At 38.9% G+C, this 17,500-nt stretch overlaps 2 protein-coding genes across 2 annotated transcripts in view; both read right to left on the minus strand.

Annotated features, from left to right (window-relative positions):
* Positions 1-1,384: 1,384 nt before the first annotated feature.
* Positions 1,385-6,443, minus strand: LOC113686675 (uncharacterized). Its single transcript, XM_089204107.1, has 4 exons — positions 5,910-6,443; positions 3,297-4,798; positions 2,870-2,972; positions 1,385-2,105 (listed from the first exon to the last, which is right to left on the minus strand). Exons 1-4 carry the CDS (start codon positions 6,217-6,219, stop codon positions 1,666-1,668), a joined length of 2,355 nt encoding a protein of 784 aa, XP_089060233.1. The 5' UTR covers positions 6,220-6,443; the 3' UTR covers positions 1,385-1,665.
* A 4,160-nt stretch (positions 6,444-10,603) lies between these two features.
* LOC149047417 (uncharacterized) overlaps positions 10,604-17,500 on the minus strand; it is an 8,357-nt gene continuing 1,460 nt past the window's right edge. The window contains exons 2-4 of the mRNA XM_089204111.1: positions 12,519-14,023; positions 12,093-12,195; positions 10,604-11,310 (exon numbers count right to left, since the gene is read on the minus strand). Of these exons, the coding sequence (XP_089060237.1) occupies positions 12,918-14,023 (1,106 nt within the window). The 3' untranslated portion in view covers positions 10,604-11,310; positions 12,093-12,195; positions 12,519-12,917. The remainder of the gene's footprint in view (positions 11,311-12,092; positions 12,196-12,518; positions 14,024-17,500) is intronic.

The following is a 17,500-nucleotide window of genomic DNA, read 5'->3' on the forward strand; positions in this document are numbered from 1 at the left end:
TTTGTACGAAAGAATTCTCAAAACGCAGGCGTTAATCAGGCCAAAAAAGCATATCAGTGCATAGTTTATACACCAATGAGATCACGGATTACCTCAAACCCGCGGGTATATCTCTAGCTTCCATCCACTAACTTCTTAAAAACAACGCAAATCCATGTGTTTGCTCAATTGCACTCGTGTCAAAGATCATTTGCATGATTCTTGGAATTGACCAAGATCTCCTTTTGACAGTTCAAACTTCGTTCGTTTATCTTCTACGTTGAGGATTTTAGGTTTTCACAGCAACTGAATGGAGATTAGATGCCGAGTTGTCCTAAACGTTGCGTAAACGTGATCGGTCGTAACGCTTGCGCGCTTGCGTGACTTACAAAGTAGACAAAGGTGATAGGAAGGCCTTCTCAATAATATTACGTTGAAACATCAGGTCATGAATTATGCACAGTATGGAGAAGATCAAAAGTAAAGAATAAAATTTGGCACTCTGGTCATAACAGACATATCGCGATGCTTGAAAGGACACAAAAACAAGTTAAAATAGGTTGCAGTGTTTATATTTACAAAACAACACGCACACTCTGAAATATTTCTTACAGTTTCTCCCGAGATTTCGTATACGGAACCCGATGAACTAACCCTCTTAACTTTTTTTTCAGGCATTAACTTTTTTTGTCGCGAAACTCGTGGATTTTAAAACTTTGAAACGACGTCCGATGAATCCTGAAACTGGAGTTTGAGTCCATTGGTAAACTATGCCAGCTAGTCTCATGAGCAGATCAAGCTCTGACGAAATTTGACAGTTTTGAAGTTTGAAGCGGATGCAAAAATCGAGACAAAAATTCGTCATGACACAATGTAACCAGTGTTACAACCTTACACCCTTGATACATGAAAATTGCACTTATTTTCAGCAAATCATATTGTGCCTTATAATCTCACTGTTTGAGGATATACTAAAACTACTATTCAACGTAGTGTCGATGTCCAGCGATGGTGGTAAAATCCACCAATAGCCACCTTCATCTGAAGAGTTGTTAACTAGCTAATGAAATTCACATCTCACACATATTCTGACCAATGAAAATCAAGTAAAAATCTATCGGGAGTAGGTTACTCAGGTTCTGTTTGAAGAAAAGAAAAATGGATGAAATTAACTTTAGGTTGATGCCTGTCCTGACATTAAATATTTCATGGCTGAGTTTCTCTCGTCTAGGAATAAGTACAAATCAGGGTTAACTATATTTGATTATTTGCACGATTACTCCTTGAATTGTGCTCCATAAACTTCTCGATTTGAAACAAAAGAATAATAGGAAAATCCAATAATTTTAAATCCGTATGAGTTAAGTATGAGCATTGGAAGGCCATTTAGCAATAACTGAAGTAATTTTCTCTTGAAGAGTAACAATATAGGCTTTAATTTTTGGTATGTCAATACACAATACCAAAACACAATACACACGATAGGGATGAACCCAACTGTAAAAGTCGTACGTAAAAATGATAAAAGAAGGCAAAAACTTGATTTTGACAACATGCCAAAGAATTAAGAAGATTTCCTGGCAACACTGATGCGATACTGGTTGGCCTAAGTTTTGTATACAGACTTCAGTCTGTTCACCAAGACCCAAGAGGTTTATTTCGAGTTTCGGTTTTGAGAATACGCAATTAACGAGGATTTGATCCTCGTTTGTCTATCACATCACTCCTTTTGCTCACAGTATCCTTCGTGATCTTGTGGTCGGGGCCCAGAATATCGTTTTGAATTACTAAGGCCTCGTCGAGCTCCTTCAAAGCCTCATCGAATCGTCCTTGAAGGACTAAGACATCGCTAAGCTGAACGCCCGAACGAGCTGTGTCCTGATGATGACCCAACAGCCTCTTTCGTAGCTCTTGAGCCTTCCTGAGGTACTTCTCTGCCTGGTCGATGTAATCTCGCTCATTTCGCTCAGAGCCTTTGGCCGCAAGGGACTTGTACGAGTCAGCAATGTAGGACAAAATTGAAGCTGTCCAGGGGTGGTCACCAAGCTGCTTTTCGTAAACTGGAAGGGTGTTCTCTTTCCATATAGCGATTGCTTTTTGATGATCACCACACAGTCGATAAGAAACTAACAAAGTGTGAAGACAAGATATGACTTTTAAATAGTTAAGTGAATCCTTACTGCCTTTCAAAAAGAAACATCTGGTATAAAGAAAGAGATTGACCTCTGATTCAAAGCCGGTACGCGTCGAGGGTGATTTCGTCAAAGAATGTAAAGCTTGTAAGCCGTAAACTTTTAAAGGGCTATTTCTCAAATGGGTTAGAAAAATTAGTTTCCTTCTCAAATTAATAAACTTACCCCATATCACAAATTAACTCACTGTCAGACTAATAAACCTTTTTAACCCCAAGGTTTCCAACTTCGAATTTCTTTGCAATAGCACCTTTTGAATCAAACATTAAGCGCATGAAAGATAAATCAAACGGAGGCCAATTAAAGAAGCGAGATCTTGGTTGTTGACCAAATGCTCCTTATCAATACCACTGGAAATGTTTTAGAACAGTATGGAGAATATGCATGAGGAAGTTAGGCTGTTAGGGATCAAGCATTCAGAAATGATTATTTCACTTTCACATCGAAGCCTATAGACAACACCATTCCCTCTTTCTCCATGAAAATAAGACTCGACGAGATTCCAATACATGAGTTTAGTATTTCCTCTTTTCAGTTCTCATTTAATTGGAAATTTATTTGTTTTTCTCTCGGTTTTTAAAAAGAGAGCACCCAATTAAGAATTTCACAGTGCACTTTGTCATCCTTTTAGCCTCCATCCAGTCTCCTACGAGGATATGCAGGTGTCATACTGAGTAAAAATCAAAACATTTACTTACTTCCAAGGTCACAGTATCCTGCAGCAACATACAAACAACCACTTAAAGAACTTCTTATTGAAATTCCTTCCTGTATGAGCTCTCGTCCTTTTTTCTCTTTTCCCTGCAAAAAAAAAAATCTTGTAAATATCCCGGTCCAGTCTACCTTAGTGCGAGTGACACCCCATTAGGACTGACGCAAACTCGCCCATTTCCGCCGTAATTGATAAAGTGTCATTAGATTTCCTATAATCTTCAGTACACAAGAAGAACTTAAACACTTCTCCTCAGCGTTAGATTCTCATGAGCTCCACTAACAAAAATGCATGGATGGTATTTAAAAAGGAAGCCATTGACAAAATTCTTCTTAAAAAGGAAGAGATAAGGCGGAAAATCAAAACAAAAAAAAACGGCACATAGTCCTCTTTTAAAATTAATATGATCTCACCTGCAATACAAAACATACTCCGAGCTTACTGGCTGTGTGTGCATGCGTTTGGGACTTTTGTTCCTCCTCTAGTAATGTCCTGCGCATGTCATATGCTTCCTGAAACTTTGCAAGTGTGACTTTGTTTTCTTCTGGGCTGTCTTTGCTGTGAGACACGTCACAGAGACGACGGAATCCCAGTGAATTCAAGCTCTCTGCATGCCTCTTCTTGTCGCCGGACGCTTCAGCAATATCACAGCATTTCTGGTACAGCACTGTGCACTCTCTAGGGGGTGTTAGAACTTTTGCCACAAAATCCAGCACTTCTGTACCGTTAACGACGTCTAAAACGAAATGTTTGTCATCTAAATCGCTAGAGTCTTCTAGACAATTCTTCAGCGCCTCCATGATGTTCGCTTTCTGCTGACGAAACTTACGGATCGCAACCGAAGCTAAATCTTTGCTAATAAAATCTTCGCTCAAGACTCTCAGCTGACCAAGGTAATGACGGTTAAATTTACGCTTAGTGGTGCGCCACAGGTCACCCTTACCTAGTGATTCATTCTCTGTCCGGAAGTAGTCTTGGATCACAGGATGCATCCTCATCTTTCCATCGGCGTCCCTCTGAAGAAGAGCATACTTGACCATCGTGGTCTTCACTGTTTCACAGAGTAAAGGATCTTCAAAAAGAAACTTAATGTCTTGGGCTGTGAACTCGGATGGGAAAACAGAAAAAAGGACAAGATTTTCTTTGACCTCGTCCGAAAAATTGTCAAAAAATACTTTCAGCGTGCTATAAACATCTTTCGCACCGATCCTGAAAAATTGTATGGGATTATTCACGAGCTGTTGGATTAACAGCTCGCGACTAAAACCATTGTTCATCAAGTCAGAACAGGTCACAAGAAGGAGTGGTATCCCACCACATAATTTAGCAAGTTCCTTGGAGTGTTCCTCACTACAGTCATCAACAAGACTCCGAAGCAGTTTAGCAGACGAGTCGAGATCCAAAGGTTTAAGAGGAAACTTACAAACGTCTGGCGACACGAATCCAACATGTCTTCGAGTTGTGATCATCAACTTTACATTCGGGGCAGATTTTACGAGCCATCTAGTGAATTCATCAAATTCCTCGCCCTGTATATTCTCTGTATTGTCAAGTACAATGACAGTTGGAATATTTCGCTCCGATAGTTTACGCTTCGCAAGAGACATAAAATTAGCGGTTTCCGAATATGTGCGACTATTCAGTCGATCAAGAATCTCACTGCAGATGTTTATGAGCTTCTGATGATGACTCTCCACTCGAATATGTGTTACAAACTGGTCTCCCCTCTGCTTTAACAAGTGACTTACACGGATTCCCACTTCAGTCTTCCCTATTCCTGGGATAGAAAGAAGAACAACCATACGAAAGGTCTGCAGTTTCTTTACGATTTCATCTACGTCCGCGTCTCTCCCAACAAAGTGTGCGGTTAAATATGGAAGATTTCGAGGTAAACCACCCGGCAACGATGGTATACCTAAAATACGAAAAAAAAATAGAAAAAGTGTTAACAGATACACGAACAGTAGCGGACCACAGCAGATGTCCCAAAAACAAGTTGAGGATATACCAATGGAGCCCAAAATATGAGACCCCAAATAGTCCCTTAAAGATTGTGCTATTATAATTTTTTGGCATAATAATATACATGACAAAATTTCTCTGATCCGCGTATCTGAGAAGAAAGATGAGGCTATCAAAGAGAATAACAACAAACGTCAAACAAAACATTACTCGGCGATAGGTTTCAAAATATTGAATATCGTCATTAGACAGACCAAAGTTGGAAATTCCGAGAAAAATTTTGCGGATTCGTAAGTTTTCAGGACGTTATCCCTGAAAAGTTTCCGTTTCAACGCTGGCATGTTTTTGAGTTTGTTTAAAATTGTTAGATTTTCAGCTCTTAACATCGATTCATTTTTAATCGCATCGTCCATTTGTTGGCAGTCAATGTCCGTCTGACAAGAAACAAGGAAATTTCGGCGGGAAAAACTTCTTTGCGTTGACAATAATGTCTGTATGCTGGTCAGATATTATTAGAACCATCCCCTGAAAGTGTCTTCGCGATTTGTTTATTCTCGAAGTGTTCGGAGCATATATGCAGTTAGTCAACTGCGTAATGAGAGATTCTGAGCCGTTGGTTAACGGCTTAAAATCTTACAGTATGTAAATATGCCGACGCAGATAGTGGTGTAAAATCGTACAGTACTGTGTTTGTCACATATTAGGCTGTTATCTAAGTACCGTTCTCGGTGCCAGATTCAGCGTCCAAAGTCAGCCCACTGAGTGAGCATGCACGCCGTTTAAAATTTATCAATCTTACTGCCAATAAAACATCACTTCATGCTGCTGCAATTTGCAAATGCAAACTCCTCGACCGTGAAATATACCGCCAATTTTGGCGCATTTATCTTAACCATTAATTTTTTTTAACGCGCTCACAACCAGATCAACTTTGATTTTATCGAAGACTTGACAAGAATTAATCTGAGGTCTGTTTAGACGCATTATTCACAAAGGAAAAACAAAGAAAGCATCATTAAATCTCAGCAAACCTATCTACACACGTGTCTTTACCAGAATCTTACCTTGTTCCTCGATTAAAGCGGCTAGCTCATTGCATCCGACTTTTCTAAGTAGCCATACCAAATAGGACACGTCTTCTGGGCAGATTATGTCGTGATGGCGTAAGAAGCTCAAAAACTCGCGTTGGGTTTTGATAGCAGCGAGCTTTCCTCGTGGTAAACAATTACCGTATTTTTTTCCGCCGCAGAGAAATTTCATTTCCTCTAACTCTTCTTCTGTTATTTGGTCGGCAATCTCAGCCAAGAAAGCATTGAACTCTGCTGTATTTCGTTCAAGTAGCGAAATATTCAGTTGTCGAAGGGAGTGCGCCATTTCTGACAAACGCTCCGTCTCCGGTCACGCTAACGTGGCTAATTTAGGACTGAAAACGATTCGTGTGACACCACAAAATGTTGAGGGTCAGTCGAGACAGGCAGAACGGCCTGGAAAATTGACACCTAGCTATATTTGAAAAGTATACTTGATTGCGTAAAAAATTATGAATGAAGGGGGTAAGTTTCTGTAAAAATTGTGGTGAGGCGTTGGTAGGAGAAAATAACAGGGCAGGTGTTTACGCACAGATTTCTGGGATCGCCACGAGGTAAACATTGCAACTCGCAAGGATCCGATTAGTGCAACTCATTCGACTGAGAGAGAAATTCGCTCTGACGAATGGCTAAAGCTCGAAACGTCAGCTTTGAAACTCTTTCCGGTGGCCAATTTACGTTATCAACCAAGTTAATGATACTTAAATACCCTGCAAATGTACTTAACCTACTCACTTCGCCTTATTAGCGAAGCCAAACCTAGAAATCCACATCATCATTTGATGGATTAAGGAACCATTCCTTCCAGTTATCAGTAGATTATTATGTCGAATCAAGAGTTGGTAGGTCAGTCAGTCACATAATCAGGAGGATGATGGGAGAGATTTGCTCGATATTCGTACAAATTATTCAAAAAAGAGTCGACAAATCTTTCAGACAATGCTCAAGAGGTCAAACTTATTTGAAAGCTGTCATTTGATAAGTTATGCCTAAAGTTTTGACCGATGTGGAACCGAAATATTATAAATTTCATCGTTAGAAAATTTTTAACAGTTCGCTAACCCAGAATAAATATCTATGATTTGTCTCACACAAAGTGTGGTAGAATCAATTATTACTGGGGTATACCCTTACACAAGGATTCATAATAATAATATAAAGTAATAATACTTATGTAGCGCCGATGATCCATTCATAAGGATGTTTTGCTTGAAATAGGTACTTTTGAGTGCCGAAGTGTGGATGCAAAGGCGGAAATTTCATGTATCTTAAAACAGGGAATGAATTAAAAAACTGTTTTAAATCCAGAACACTTCTCGTTTTAAAGGTCTCACCAGGGCATGTTTCAGGGACACAGTGTAACAATCTAGATATGTGACAATGATTCCTCTTTCTAAGGAAGCATAGAAAACAGGTACATTTACCTTTTGGTTAAAAAGTAAAAAAAAAAAAAAAAAATTAGCAGAGTATGGACATTAACCCATTAACTCCCAAGATCTGAGTGCTAATTCTCCCCTCCAGCTGCTACATATTTCCTTTTAAATTAGTTACAATAATTTGGTGTTAGATCAAGACAACAACTTCTATTTGATATGTTTGAGTATTCTCGTCACCTGTTTGCTGGATGATGTATGGATATTGCAAGGAAAAGTTAGATGTTAATAATTTCTGGGAGTTAAAGAGTTAAAGCAGAGCATCCAACAAATCTTGGCCCTTTAGCCAGATGGGAAGTACTTTAAGCTGAAAAGCTCTCTCAGAGGAGTCAACTGAGCTCTATCTAGTGTTAAGGTTCTTCACTACTATTAAGGTGGCTCTGATCAAGGCTTGATGACTAGCTGCCATTCCATAAAGGAGCCTGAACTCCTTGGAACAAATACAAGAAAGTGGTGGCTATCAAGCCCTACTGCAAATGATACCTTAAGAGGAACAACAATACAAAAATCAAACCTAATGCTTAATTCTAATCATCTTTTGACCTTCTTGATACTGGTCATGGGAACTGTATAGCTGTATAGCTGTGACAGCCTAAGACACCATTAGCAAAATAATTCCAAGCTATATTAGTCAATGGTGCCTGATAGCTTAGGGATAGCTGATTTCAAATACACCAAGAAACACAATTTCAAAAGTGGTTACTACTGACATAAATTTTTGTAATCATCATTATTTTCCCTTGTAATAATATACATGAAAAATTGAAAAATGCAAAGACAAGTGTCCTCAATGTGATTTTTTTAAAAATGGCTTTTCAGTGTTACAGCTTTGCACTCCTGTTACATAAAAATTGCATTTATTCTCAGCCAATCAGACAAGCGAAAATTTTTCATGTATATCATCAACAAATCAACAAATCTCAGACAAATTGGTTGTCTTTGAAAAATTTCCTAGTGTTTATGAACACCAAATTGCACTCAAGGGCATTTTATTACCTATAAAAATTGATGATATGTATGACAGAAAACAAATTAAAACATAGGCATAAACAACAAGCATATAACAAAAATTTGTCAATTGAAAAAATTTAAAATTGCATCTCTAGAAAGTTCTGCAATTACTATTTTTTCTTAATGTAAAGGGGGGGGGGAGGGATGTTAGACTGATATACAGCATACCATTATTCATGTCATGTGTCTTAAATTTTATAAGATTCAACATATATTTAATTAAAAGGCAACAATATTCAGTATTCAGGGTGTAAAATCTTTTTCAAATAATATTATGAGATATTTCTTTCACTGGATTGATTCAGTGTCTAAGAAACTGTGATACCAAAATTGTGCGTGTCTTTAAAAACAGAGGTGACCCTCATACAGTGTGAATAAAGAAAACTCACTATGTACCTACATGTACATGTACATCTCACTAGAAAAGAAGAGGAGATACAACAAGCTTTAAGAATTACCAGTACAGCTGCAGCTACTAAATTTATGTAACCTTATTCAATTGCACAAACAAGCTTCATATTCTACTTTTTTTTTACTTAATTACACTGTAGGAGAAGCATGTGAACATCTAAGCCTTGTAATGGGAATTTCTCTTTACACAACATTAGAACTACCAATTGAAACTGAAAATGTTCTAAAAAAATTTTTTTAAAATATTATATGTATGTCAGCTGAATATTACACATAATTAGGAATAAGACATGTTTTGATGCTACTTAAAAGATTTGATGAATGTAACCGTGAAGTTACATTCATAGACCAAATGTTTCAATACTCCTGTCTAATGCCTTCATCAGGGGTGGTCTTTATAAATGGGTGTCAGGTAGTAAGCCGCCATCATCACAACTTACGTAAGGGTTGGTTGCATAACCATGCGTGAATATTTATTCTCATCCGTATGCCGGGTTTCGTTTCAATCGCCAGTGTTTGTGCATTAGTTCAATTCGATGACGTAATTTAACAGTCTCGTTATTTACTTTTAAGACCACTCTAGTGCCTTTCTTGCGCCCTTCTTTTCTTTTTCCTTTTCTTTTTTTTTTTTTCGTCACAGGACTTTCACGGACGGGAAATGGAAATGATAAGGTTAGGTGCATAAATGTCTATTTCGCTCGTAAAAATTTCAAGCCTGAGCTCAACGGCAAAAATTATGAACTGTTGCAGGAGATGGATTAAGCTTTTAAAATTATTTTTCTCTGTTCTTAGTCGTAGTTTTTGTGGAAATTAGAGAATAAAAAGTCGAGCATTTGCAACAACGCCTAAAAGAACAATTTCTGTCGCACGCCTGATCCAGTTGACCCGCAAGTTGCAAACATTTGTTATGATTGTAATAATATGACAGTAACGTAACAAAAAATAACGCACGGAGCAGTTTGCGCTTCCTTCGCGCTGGCCGAAGCGGTTTACAAATATTGCACTTCTACGACGGAAAATGGTTGTCTCTTCCGGCGTTGTTTTTTACCAAGCTACTGCATAATTTTGTCATTCGTTGAATTCGTAGTAAATGTATGGAAAGTAAATCAAACTTACTGAGATGGTTTACGCTTTTATAGATGGGACTTTGACCACTTATTAAGCCGAAGGGTCGTTTCTAGCGCTGTAAGAAACATATAAATTATGGTTCGTGGCGCTCCTGGGGGTATTGAAATCATCAAAGGTAGCAAGGTTCCAATTTTTGCTATTCACCTCCAAGCAATGGCCGCGGGATTTGCGCCAAATATATTGTAAATTGTTGCAGGACTAAAAGAGTTAAATTATCTTTTTGTGCATTATTATCTCACTGTTTGAGTATGTACTAAAACTACTATTCACCTTTGTGTCGATGTCTAGTAATGGCGGTAAAAATCCACCACAAGCCACCTTCATCCATCTAAATAGTTGATAACTAGCCAATGAAATTCAAACCTCACACATATCCTAACCAATGAAAATCAAGGAAAAATCTTTCGGAAGTAAGTTGCTCAGGTTCAGTTTGAATAAAAAAAATGGATGAAATTAACTTTAGGTTGTGCCTGTCCTGACATTAAATATTTCATGGCTGAGTTTCTCTCCTCTGGGAATCAATCCTACAAATCAGGGTTAACTATGTTTAACTATTTGCACAACTACTCCCTGAATTGTGTTCCATAAACTTCTCAAAACAAATGAATAGTAGGAAAATGCAATAATTTTCAATCTTTATGGGTTAAGGATGAGTATTGAAAGGCTTTTTAGCAATGACTGAAGTAATTTTCTTTTGAAGTGTAACAATACACTTTAATTCTGTGGTATGTCAATACCGAAACACAATACAAACGATGGGGATGAACCAAACTGTAAAAACCGTACGTAACAATGACAAAACAAGGCAAAAACTTGATTTTTATATTACGCTAATGAATTTAACAATTTCTTTGCAACACTATTGAGATACCATGTAGTTGGCCTAAGTTTTCTAATCATGCTTCAGTCTGTTCACCAAGACCCAAGAGTTTTACCTCGAGTTTCGGTTTTGAGAATATGCAATTAACGAGGATATTATCCTCGTTTGTTCATCACGACACTCATTTTTCTCACAGTGTTCTTCGTGATCTTGTGGTCAGGACCCAAAATATCCTTTTGAATTTCAAAGGCCTTATTGAGCTCCTTCAAAGCCTCATCGAATTGTCCTTGAAGGACGAAGACATCGCTAAGCTGAACGCACGAACGAGCTGTATCCTGATGATGACCTAACAGCCTCTCTCGTAGCCCTTGAGCTTCCCTGTAGTACATCTCGGCCTGGTCGATGATACCTCGCTCAGAGCTTCCAGCCGCAAGGGCCTTGTACGAGTCAGCGATGCAGGACAAAATTGAAGCTGTCCAGGGGTGGTTACCAAGCTGCTCTTTGTAAACTGGCAGAGTGTTCTCTTTCCAAATTTCGATTGCTTTTTGATGATCACCACACAATCGATAAGAGTCTAACAAAGTGTGAAGACAAGACATAGGTTTTATATAGTTAAATGAATCCTTAACGCGTTTAAAAAAGAAACAATTGGTACGGTTAAAGAGACGGACTTCTGATTTAAAGCCGGTACGCGTCGAGGGTGATTTTGTCAAATAATATAAAGCTTGTTAGCCATAAACTTTTAATGGGCTATTTCTCAAATGGCTTAGAAACATCAGTTTCCTTCTCAAATCAACAAATCCCTCCTCATATCACAAATCAACTCATTGTCAGGCTAACCAGGGAACATCAACCTTTTAAACCACAGGGTTCCTAACTTCGAATATTTCCTTGCAATAGCACCTTTTGAATCAAACATTAAGCGCATGAAAAATAAATCAAATGATAGCCAATAAAAGAAGCGAGATCTCGGCTGTTGACTAAAATTCTCCGTATCAATACCATTGGAAATGTTTTAAAACAGTATGGAGAATACGCATGCGGAAGTTAGGCTGTTAGGGATCAAGCATTCAGAATTGCTTGATTCACTAGCTTTCACGTCGAAGCCTATAGATGAGACCATTCCCTCTTTCTCTATGAATATAAGACTCGACGAGATTCCAATACATAAGTTTAGTATATTCCCTTTTCAGCTTTCATTTAATTGGAAATTTATTTGTTTTTCTCTCGTTTTATTAAAAGAAAGCACCCAATTTGGAATTTCACAATGCGCTTTCACATCCTTTAAGCCTCCATTTAGTCTCCTATAAGGATATGCAGGTGTTATATGGAGTGCAACCCAAAACATTTACTTACTTCCAAGGTCACAGTTTCCAGCAGCAACATACAAACGGTCGCCTAAAGAATCTCTTATTGAAATTCCTTCCTGTATGAGCTCTCGTCCTTCTTTTTCATGTCCCTGCAAAACAAATAACTCGTGTAAATATCCCGGCGGGTCCAGTTTGCCTTAGTGCGAGTGATACCCCATCAAGATTGACGCAAACTCACACATTTCCGCCATTATTGATATAGTTTCATTAAATTTTCTACTATCTTCGGTACGCGAGGAGAACTTGAACACTTCACCTTAGATTCTCACGAGCCCCTCAAAAAGAAAATGCAGGGATAGTACTTAAAAGGGAAGCCATTGAGAAAAATTATCCCTAAAAAGGAAGAAATAAGAAGGAAAATCAAAACAAAAAAAAGGCACACCGTCCTATTTTATCTTTACTTTGATCTCACCTGCAAAACAAAACATACTCCGAACTTACTAGCGGTGTGCGCATGTGTTTGGGACTTTTGTTCCTCCTATGGTAATGTCCTGCGCATTTCATATGCTTCCTGAAACTTTGCAAGTATGGCTAGGTTTTCCTCAGGGCTGTCTTTGCTGTGAGACACGTCACAGAGAAGACGGAATCCCAGTGAATTCAAGCTCTCAGCATGCCTCTTCTTATCGCCGGACGCTTCAGCAACATCACAGCATTTCTGGTACAGTGCTGTGCACTCTTTAGGGGGTGTTAGATCTTTTGCCACAAAATCCAGCACTTCTGTACTGTTGACGACGTCTAAAACGAAATGTTTGTCATTTGAATCGCTAGAGTCTTCGAGACAATTCTTTAGCGCTTCCATGATGTTGGCTTTCTACAGTCGAAACTTACGGATCGCAACCGAAGCTGAATTTTTGCTAATAAACTCTTTGCTCAAGCTTCTCAGAAGGCCAAGGTAATGGTGGTTAAATTTACGCTGAGTGCCACGCCACAGGTCATCCATGCCTAGAGACTCTTTCTCTGTCCGGAAGAAGTCTTGGATCAAAGCATGCATCCTCATCTTTCCATCGGCATCCTTCTGAAGAAGAGCATACTTGACCATCCTGGTCTTCACTGTTTCACAGTGTAAAGGATCTTCAAAAAGAAACTGGATGTCTATAGCTGAGAACGCGGTTGGGAAAACAGAAAAAAGGACAAGATTTGTTTTTACCTCATCGGAAAAACTGTCAAAGAATAATTGCAGCGTGTTATAAACATCGTTCGCGCTGATCCTGAAAAGTCGTATGGGATTATTCCTGAGCTGTTGGATTAACAGCTCGCGGCTAAAACCATTGTTCAGCGAGTCTGAACAGGTCACAAGTAGGAGTGGTATTCCACCACATAATTTCGCAAGTTCCTTGGAGTGTTCCTCACCACAGTCATCAACAAGACTCCGAAGCAGTGTAGCAGACGAGTCGAGATCCAAAGGTTTGAGAGGAAACGTAAACACGTCTGCCGAAATGAATCCAACATCTTTTCGAGTTGTGATTATCAACTTAACATTCGGGGCAGATTTCACGAGCCATTTAGCGAATTCATCAAATTCCTCGCCCTGTATATTCTCTGTATTGTCTAGTACAATGACAGTTGGGTTCTTTCGCTCCGATAGTTTACGCTTCGCAAGAGACTTAAAATCAGTGGTTGACGACCAGGTGCGACTACTTAATCGATCAAGAATCTCACTGCAGATGTCTACGAGCTTCTGATGATGACTCTCTACTCGGATATGTGTTACAAACTGGTCAACTCTTTGCTGCTTTAATAAGTGACTTACACGGATTCCCACTTCAGTCTTCCCCATTCCTGGGATAGAAAGAAGAACAACCATACGAAAGGTCTCCACTTTCTTTATGATTTCATCTACGCCCGCGTCTCTTCCAACAAAGTGCTTGGTTAAACACGGCAGATTTTGAGGTTGACCACCCGGCGACGACGGTATACCTAAAATACGAAGAAAAAAAAAAAAAAAGGAAAAAAGTTTGAACAGATACAAGAACGGTAGCCGATCACAACAGATGTCCCAAAAACAAGTTGAGGATATACCAATGGAACCCTAAATATAAGAACCTAAATAGGCCCTTTATGATTTTGTTTGCATAATTTTTGGCATAATAACATACATGACAAAATTATGCGCGTCTGATGCGCGCATCTGAGAAGGAAGATGTGGCTATCAAAGAGAATAACAAGGAACATTAAACAAAACACAAGAGTATGGAGGTTTTTCAATATGGTCTTTTTACAGACAAGCAGTATCCATGTCTGAGAGCTTCTCCAGGCAGAATTCAAGTCTATAAGTGATGTGTCAATACACTTTTGGAGGTCAAGAGCATTTTAAGGAAAAGAAATCTTCAACCCCATGTTGGGGCAGCTCACTGCCTTGATGAAGTGGCTGACAAGTACTATGCAAAAAAATAACTTTTTGGAACCATCAAATGCAAGGATACCTAGCTTTAGCTAGATTGGAACAGTGTAATCTTACATATTATCTACACTCTTAAGGGAAATTAGTAGTACCTGTAAAATTTGACAAAGAACTGTGGGAGCAAATGGTAGGGAAATTATCAAAGTTCTTAGGGATCACATGGTGCCTGAACTCCTAAGTGGAAAGATTCATGAAGAGGTTACTAACTAAGCCTTTAAGAACCTTTGACAATGGATTTCGAGCACCATCCATGTTGAAATTAATTTATCCTATTACCAGATGCAAAATAGTCTTTAAGGCCTGATTACAGGTTAGAGAATACACTTGATTTGCCTGTTGTGTTTTTATATCTAGAAAGATATGACAGTACTTATAGATGCACTGTAATATGACAGAAGTGTTTGTGACCGTGGTATCCCAAGTTTTTGTCTGTTGACCAATGTTTTCTTCAGTGGATAAATTCCGAAAAGAATCCTATGTTTTCCGAAACTAAACCCGCAGTTTGAAATGGTTAAGGGCCTGCTTACATGGAGGTGGGGGACCCCGGGTACGTGAGGCAACCCGCCTGTCCATATAATTTCTTACTTTATTTTGATCACTTTTACATGATAGGTGGGGTGACCCGCCTAGGCGGGTTGCCCGGTCTGCCAGGTAGGGTAACCCTGTCAGCCGGGGTGACAATTTGCCACGTAGACGTGTCAAGGTGGGGTAACCCGAATAGCTGGGGTCGCGTTCATGGCAAAAAGCTCAAAAGCGAAACGTGTGTTTGAAAACTTTGTACATTTCCCAGCCGTCTTATGGCAGAAATCACCAGAAACCGCAACGGACACACAAGGAGTGTAAAATGTTCACATTTCGGAATATTTCCCAAACTATTCCGTATAACGTATTAAGTCAACGGTTTCTCGCGAAACCAAACACCGCGTAACACAACGCGTGACGCTTTCATGAATAAATACATTTGTGTTCGAGTGTTAATCTTTTTTTTTTTTCGAGATGTGAGCTTGGGAAGCCTCTGCTCACACTCCTTAATTACAAGCACAACAGCACCCCAGCACCTCGGGGTTGTAAGATTGCATGTAAACGCGTTTTATTCTTCGACCACGGCTAGGCGGGTTACCTCACCTACCTGGGGTCCCCCACCTCCAAGTAAACAGGCTCTAAAACAGGTAAGATAAAGCTGAAAGATTTCTTTGCATAATGAAGTTAGTTTTTTTGTTTGTTTTTTTTTTGGATAAATTAGAAGAATACTGAAGAGTTCTTCTTTGTAACTGGAGGTAGTAGATTACAAAAAGCAGCATAAACTATTTAACAATTGGTTCATACATCAGCGTGCGTTCATCGAGATATGAAGCACGCGGGAAGTTTGGAGAGCACGAAAGATGCGTAAGAGTTGCTAGAGGCGTAGCCGAGAGCAACTCTAGCTTCCAGCTTCTTCTTCTCGTGAAAACTGGAAAATCGAAAGAGGAATACGCAGTAGTCAAAGCTCTTTTAAATCTGAGCGTAGAGCCAGTGATGAGTTCAGGAGAGCAAATCAAATTATTAAAAATGTCGTACAATCCAAACTGCGGGGACGTGTTAAAATTGTCAACAGTCTTCAGGAAAAATGGATTGGGTATTAGCATATTATGAAATACTAATTCGTCTAAAGCAGTGGCGTCGCCTTTTCGAAATTTGGATGCACTGGCAAAACCATTTTTTCGACTGCGGAGGTGATTTCCACTAACGAGGTTCCAAGTGTCCGCTCGCTGAAATCCCCCGTTCTTGTAGATATTTTTTAAGCTATGCCACACTTATTGCGTTGAGTCAGCTTTACTTTGTGATCTACCATTCTTAAGTTTGACTCTTCTTGAAAGCTGTTCTGAGTTTCGCAGAATTTCCCACTTGAGTTACTTAAGGTTAAAAGAAATCGGTATATTTATCAGCTAAGGAAACCACATCCAGATACATAATTTCGTGTGGGAATTAAGGCTTCCTCACGTTCTACAGCGATTCGTGGGCACTAATTTTCAGACAGAAGTGATTTTATTCAATCTACGCACACAACACCACGAAAATACCTAATCAGATACATCACAGTACGCAGAACTAGTTCGATTATTCCATGCCGCAATTCTTCCTGTAACATTCTTCGCATCTGCTTCAACGGCAGCGAAATGACAACTTACTTGATAAACGATCAGAAAATGATAAAAGAAAGACACCAATTTTGAGCGAAGAACACTTCTTTAAAGTGGGAAGTTATTTAAGAAAAATTTCCAAAGCCGAAGTTTGGACACATGTGCTGCGAGCTCGATTCAATATCCGAACTTTAAGGGTTTGGTTACATCAAAAGTCACGTGACACTCCACGTGGAATCTAGGGCCAAAAAGGTGAATTGAATTTGATTACACAAATTTACTAGCTATGATATAATAATATTCTATCAGCAAGAGGCACGAGTGGTTTTAGGAGATTTTTTACTTATTGCGATTTCTCGGCAAAAGGTTTCAAAATATTAAATATCGTCATTAGATAGGCCAAAGTTGGAAATCCGTGAAGAATTCCACAGGGTTCGCAACTTCAGTGCGTTATCCCTGAGAAAGTTTCCGTTTCAACGCTGGCATGTTAATGAGTTCGTTTCGAAGTGTAAAATAAACCAGGATACGATAAAAGTGTTTTAACGGCGTAAAATTTTAAATCTTACAGTAACTGTTTATTTACCGACTGAGTCAAATTAACGCCGTTAGTTAACGGCGTACTGAGGGATTTTACGCGGTTGGTTAACGGCTTAACATCTAACAGTATATATATTAATACCGATGCATACAATGGCGTAAAATCGTACAGTCTTTAGAATGTGTTAGTCATACATTATGCTGTTATCTAATTACTGCTCTCAATATGGTCGGTACGAAACTCAGAGACCAAACTCAGAGCATGCACGCTATTTCAAATTTGTCAATCTTACTGCCAATCAAACATCATTAGATGCTACAGCACTTTGCAAATGC

This window comes from Pocillopora damicornis, chromosome 4 (genome assembly GCF_964200805.1).
Source record: "Pocillopora damicornis chromosome 4, jaPocDami1.2, whole genome shotgun sequence".
NCBI lineage: Eukaryota > Metazoa > Cnidaria > Anthozoa > Scleractinia > Pocilloporidae > Pocillopora > Pocillopora damicornis.

Excerpts from the sequence above, each read along its gene's own strand:
- LOC113686675 (XM_089204107.1), bottom strand. The coding sequence starts at position 6,219 with ATGGCGCACTCCCTTCGACAACTGAATATTTCGCTACTTGAACGAAAT. Across the intron at positions 4,799-5,909 it reads CGCTTTAATCGAGGAACAAG|GTATACCATCGTTGCCGGGT; the intron begins GTAAGATTCTGG and ends TTCGTATTTTAG. Across the intron at positions 2,973-3,296 it reads GAGTATGTTTTGTATTGCAG|GGAAAAGAGAAAAAAGGACG; the intron begins GTGAGATCATAT and ends TTTTTTTTGCAG.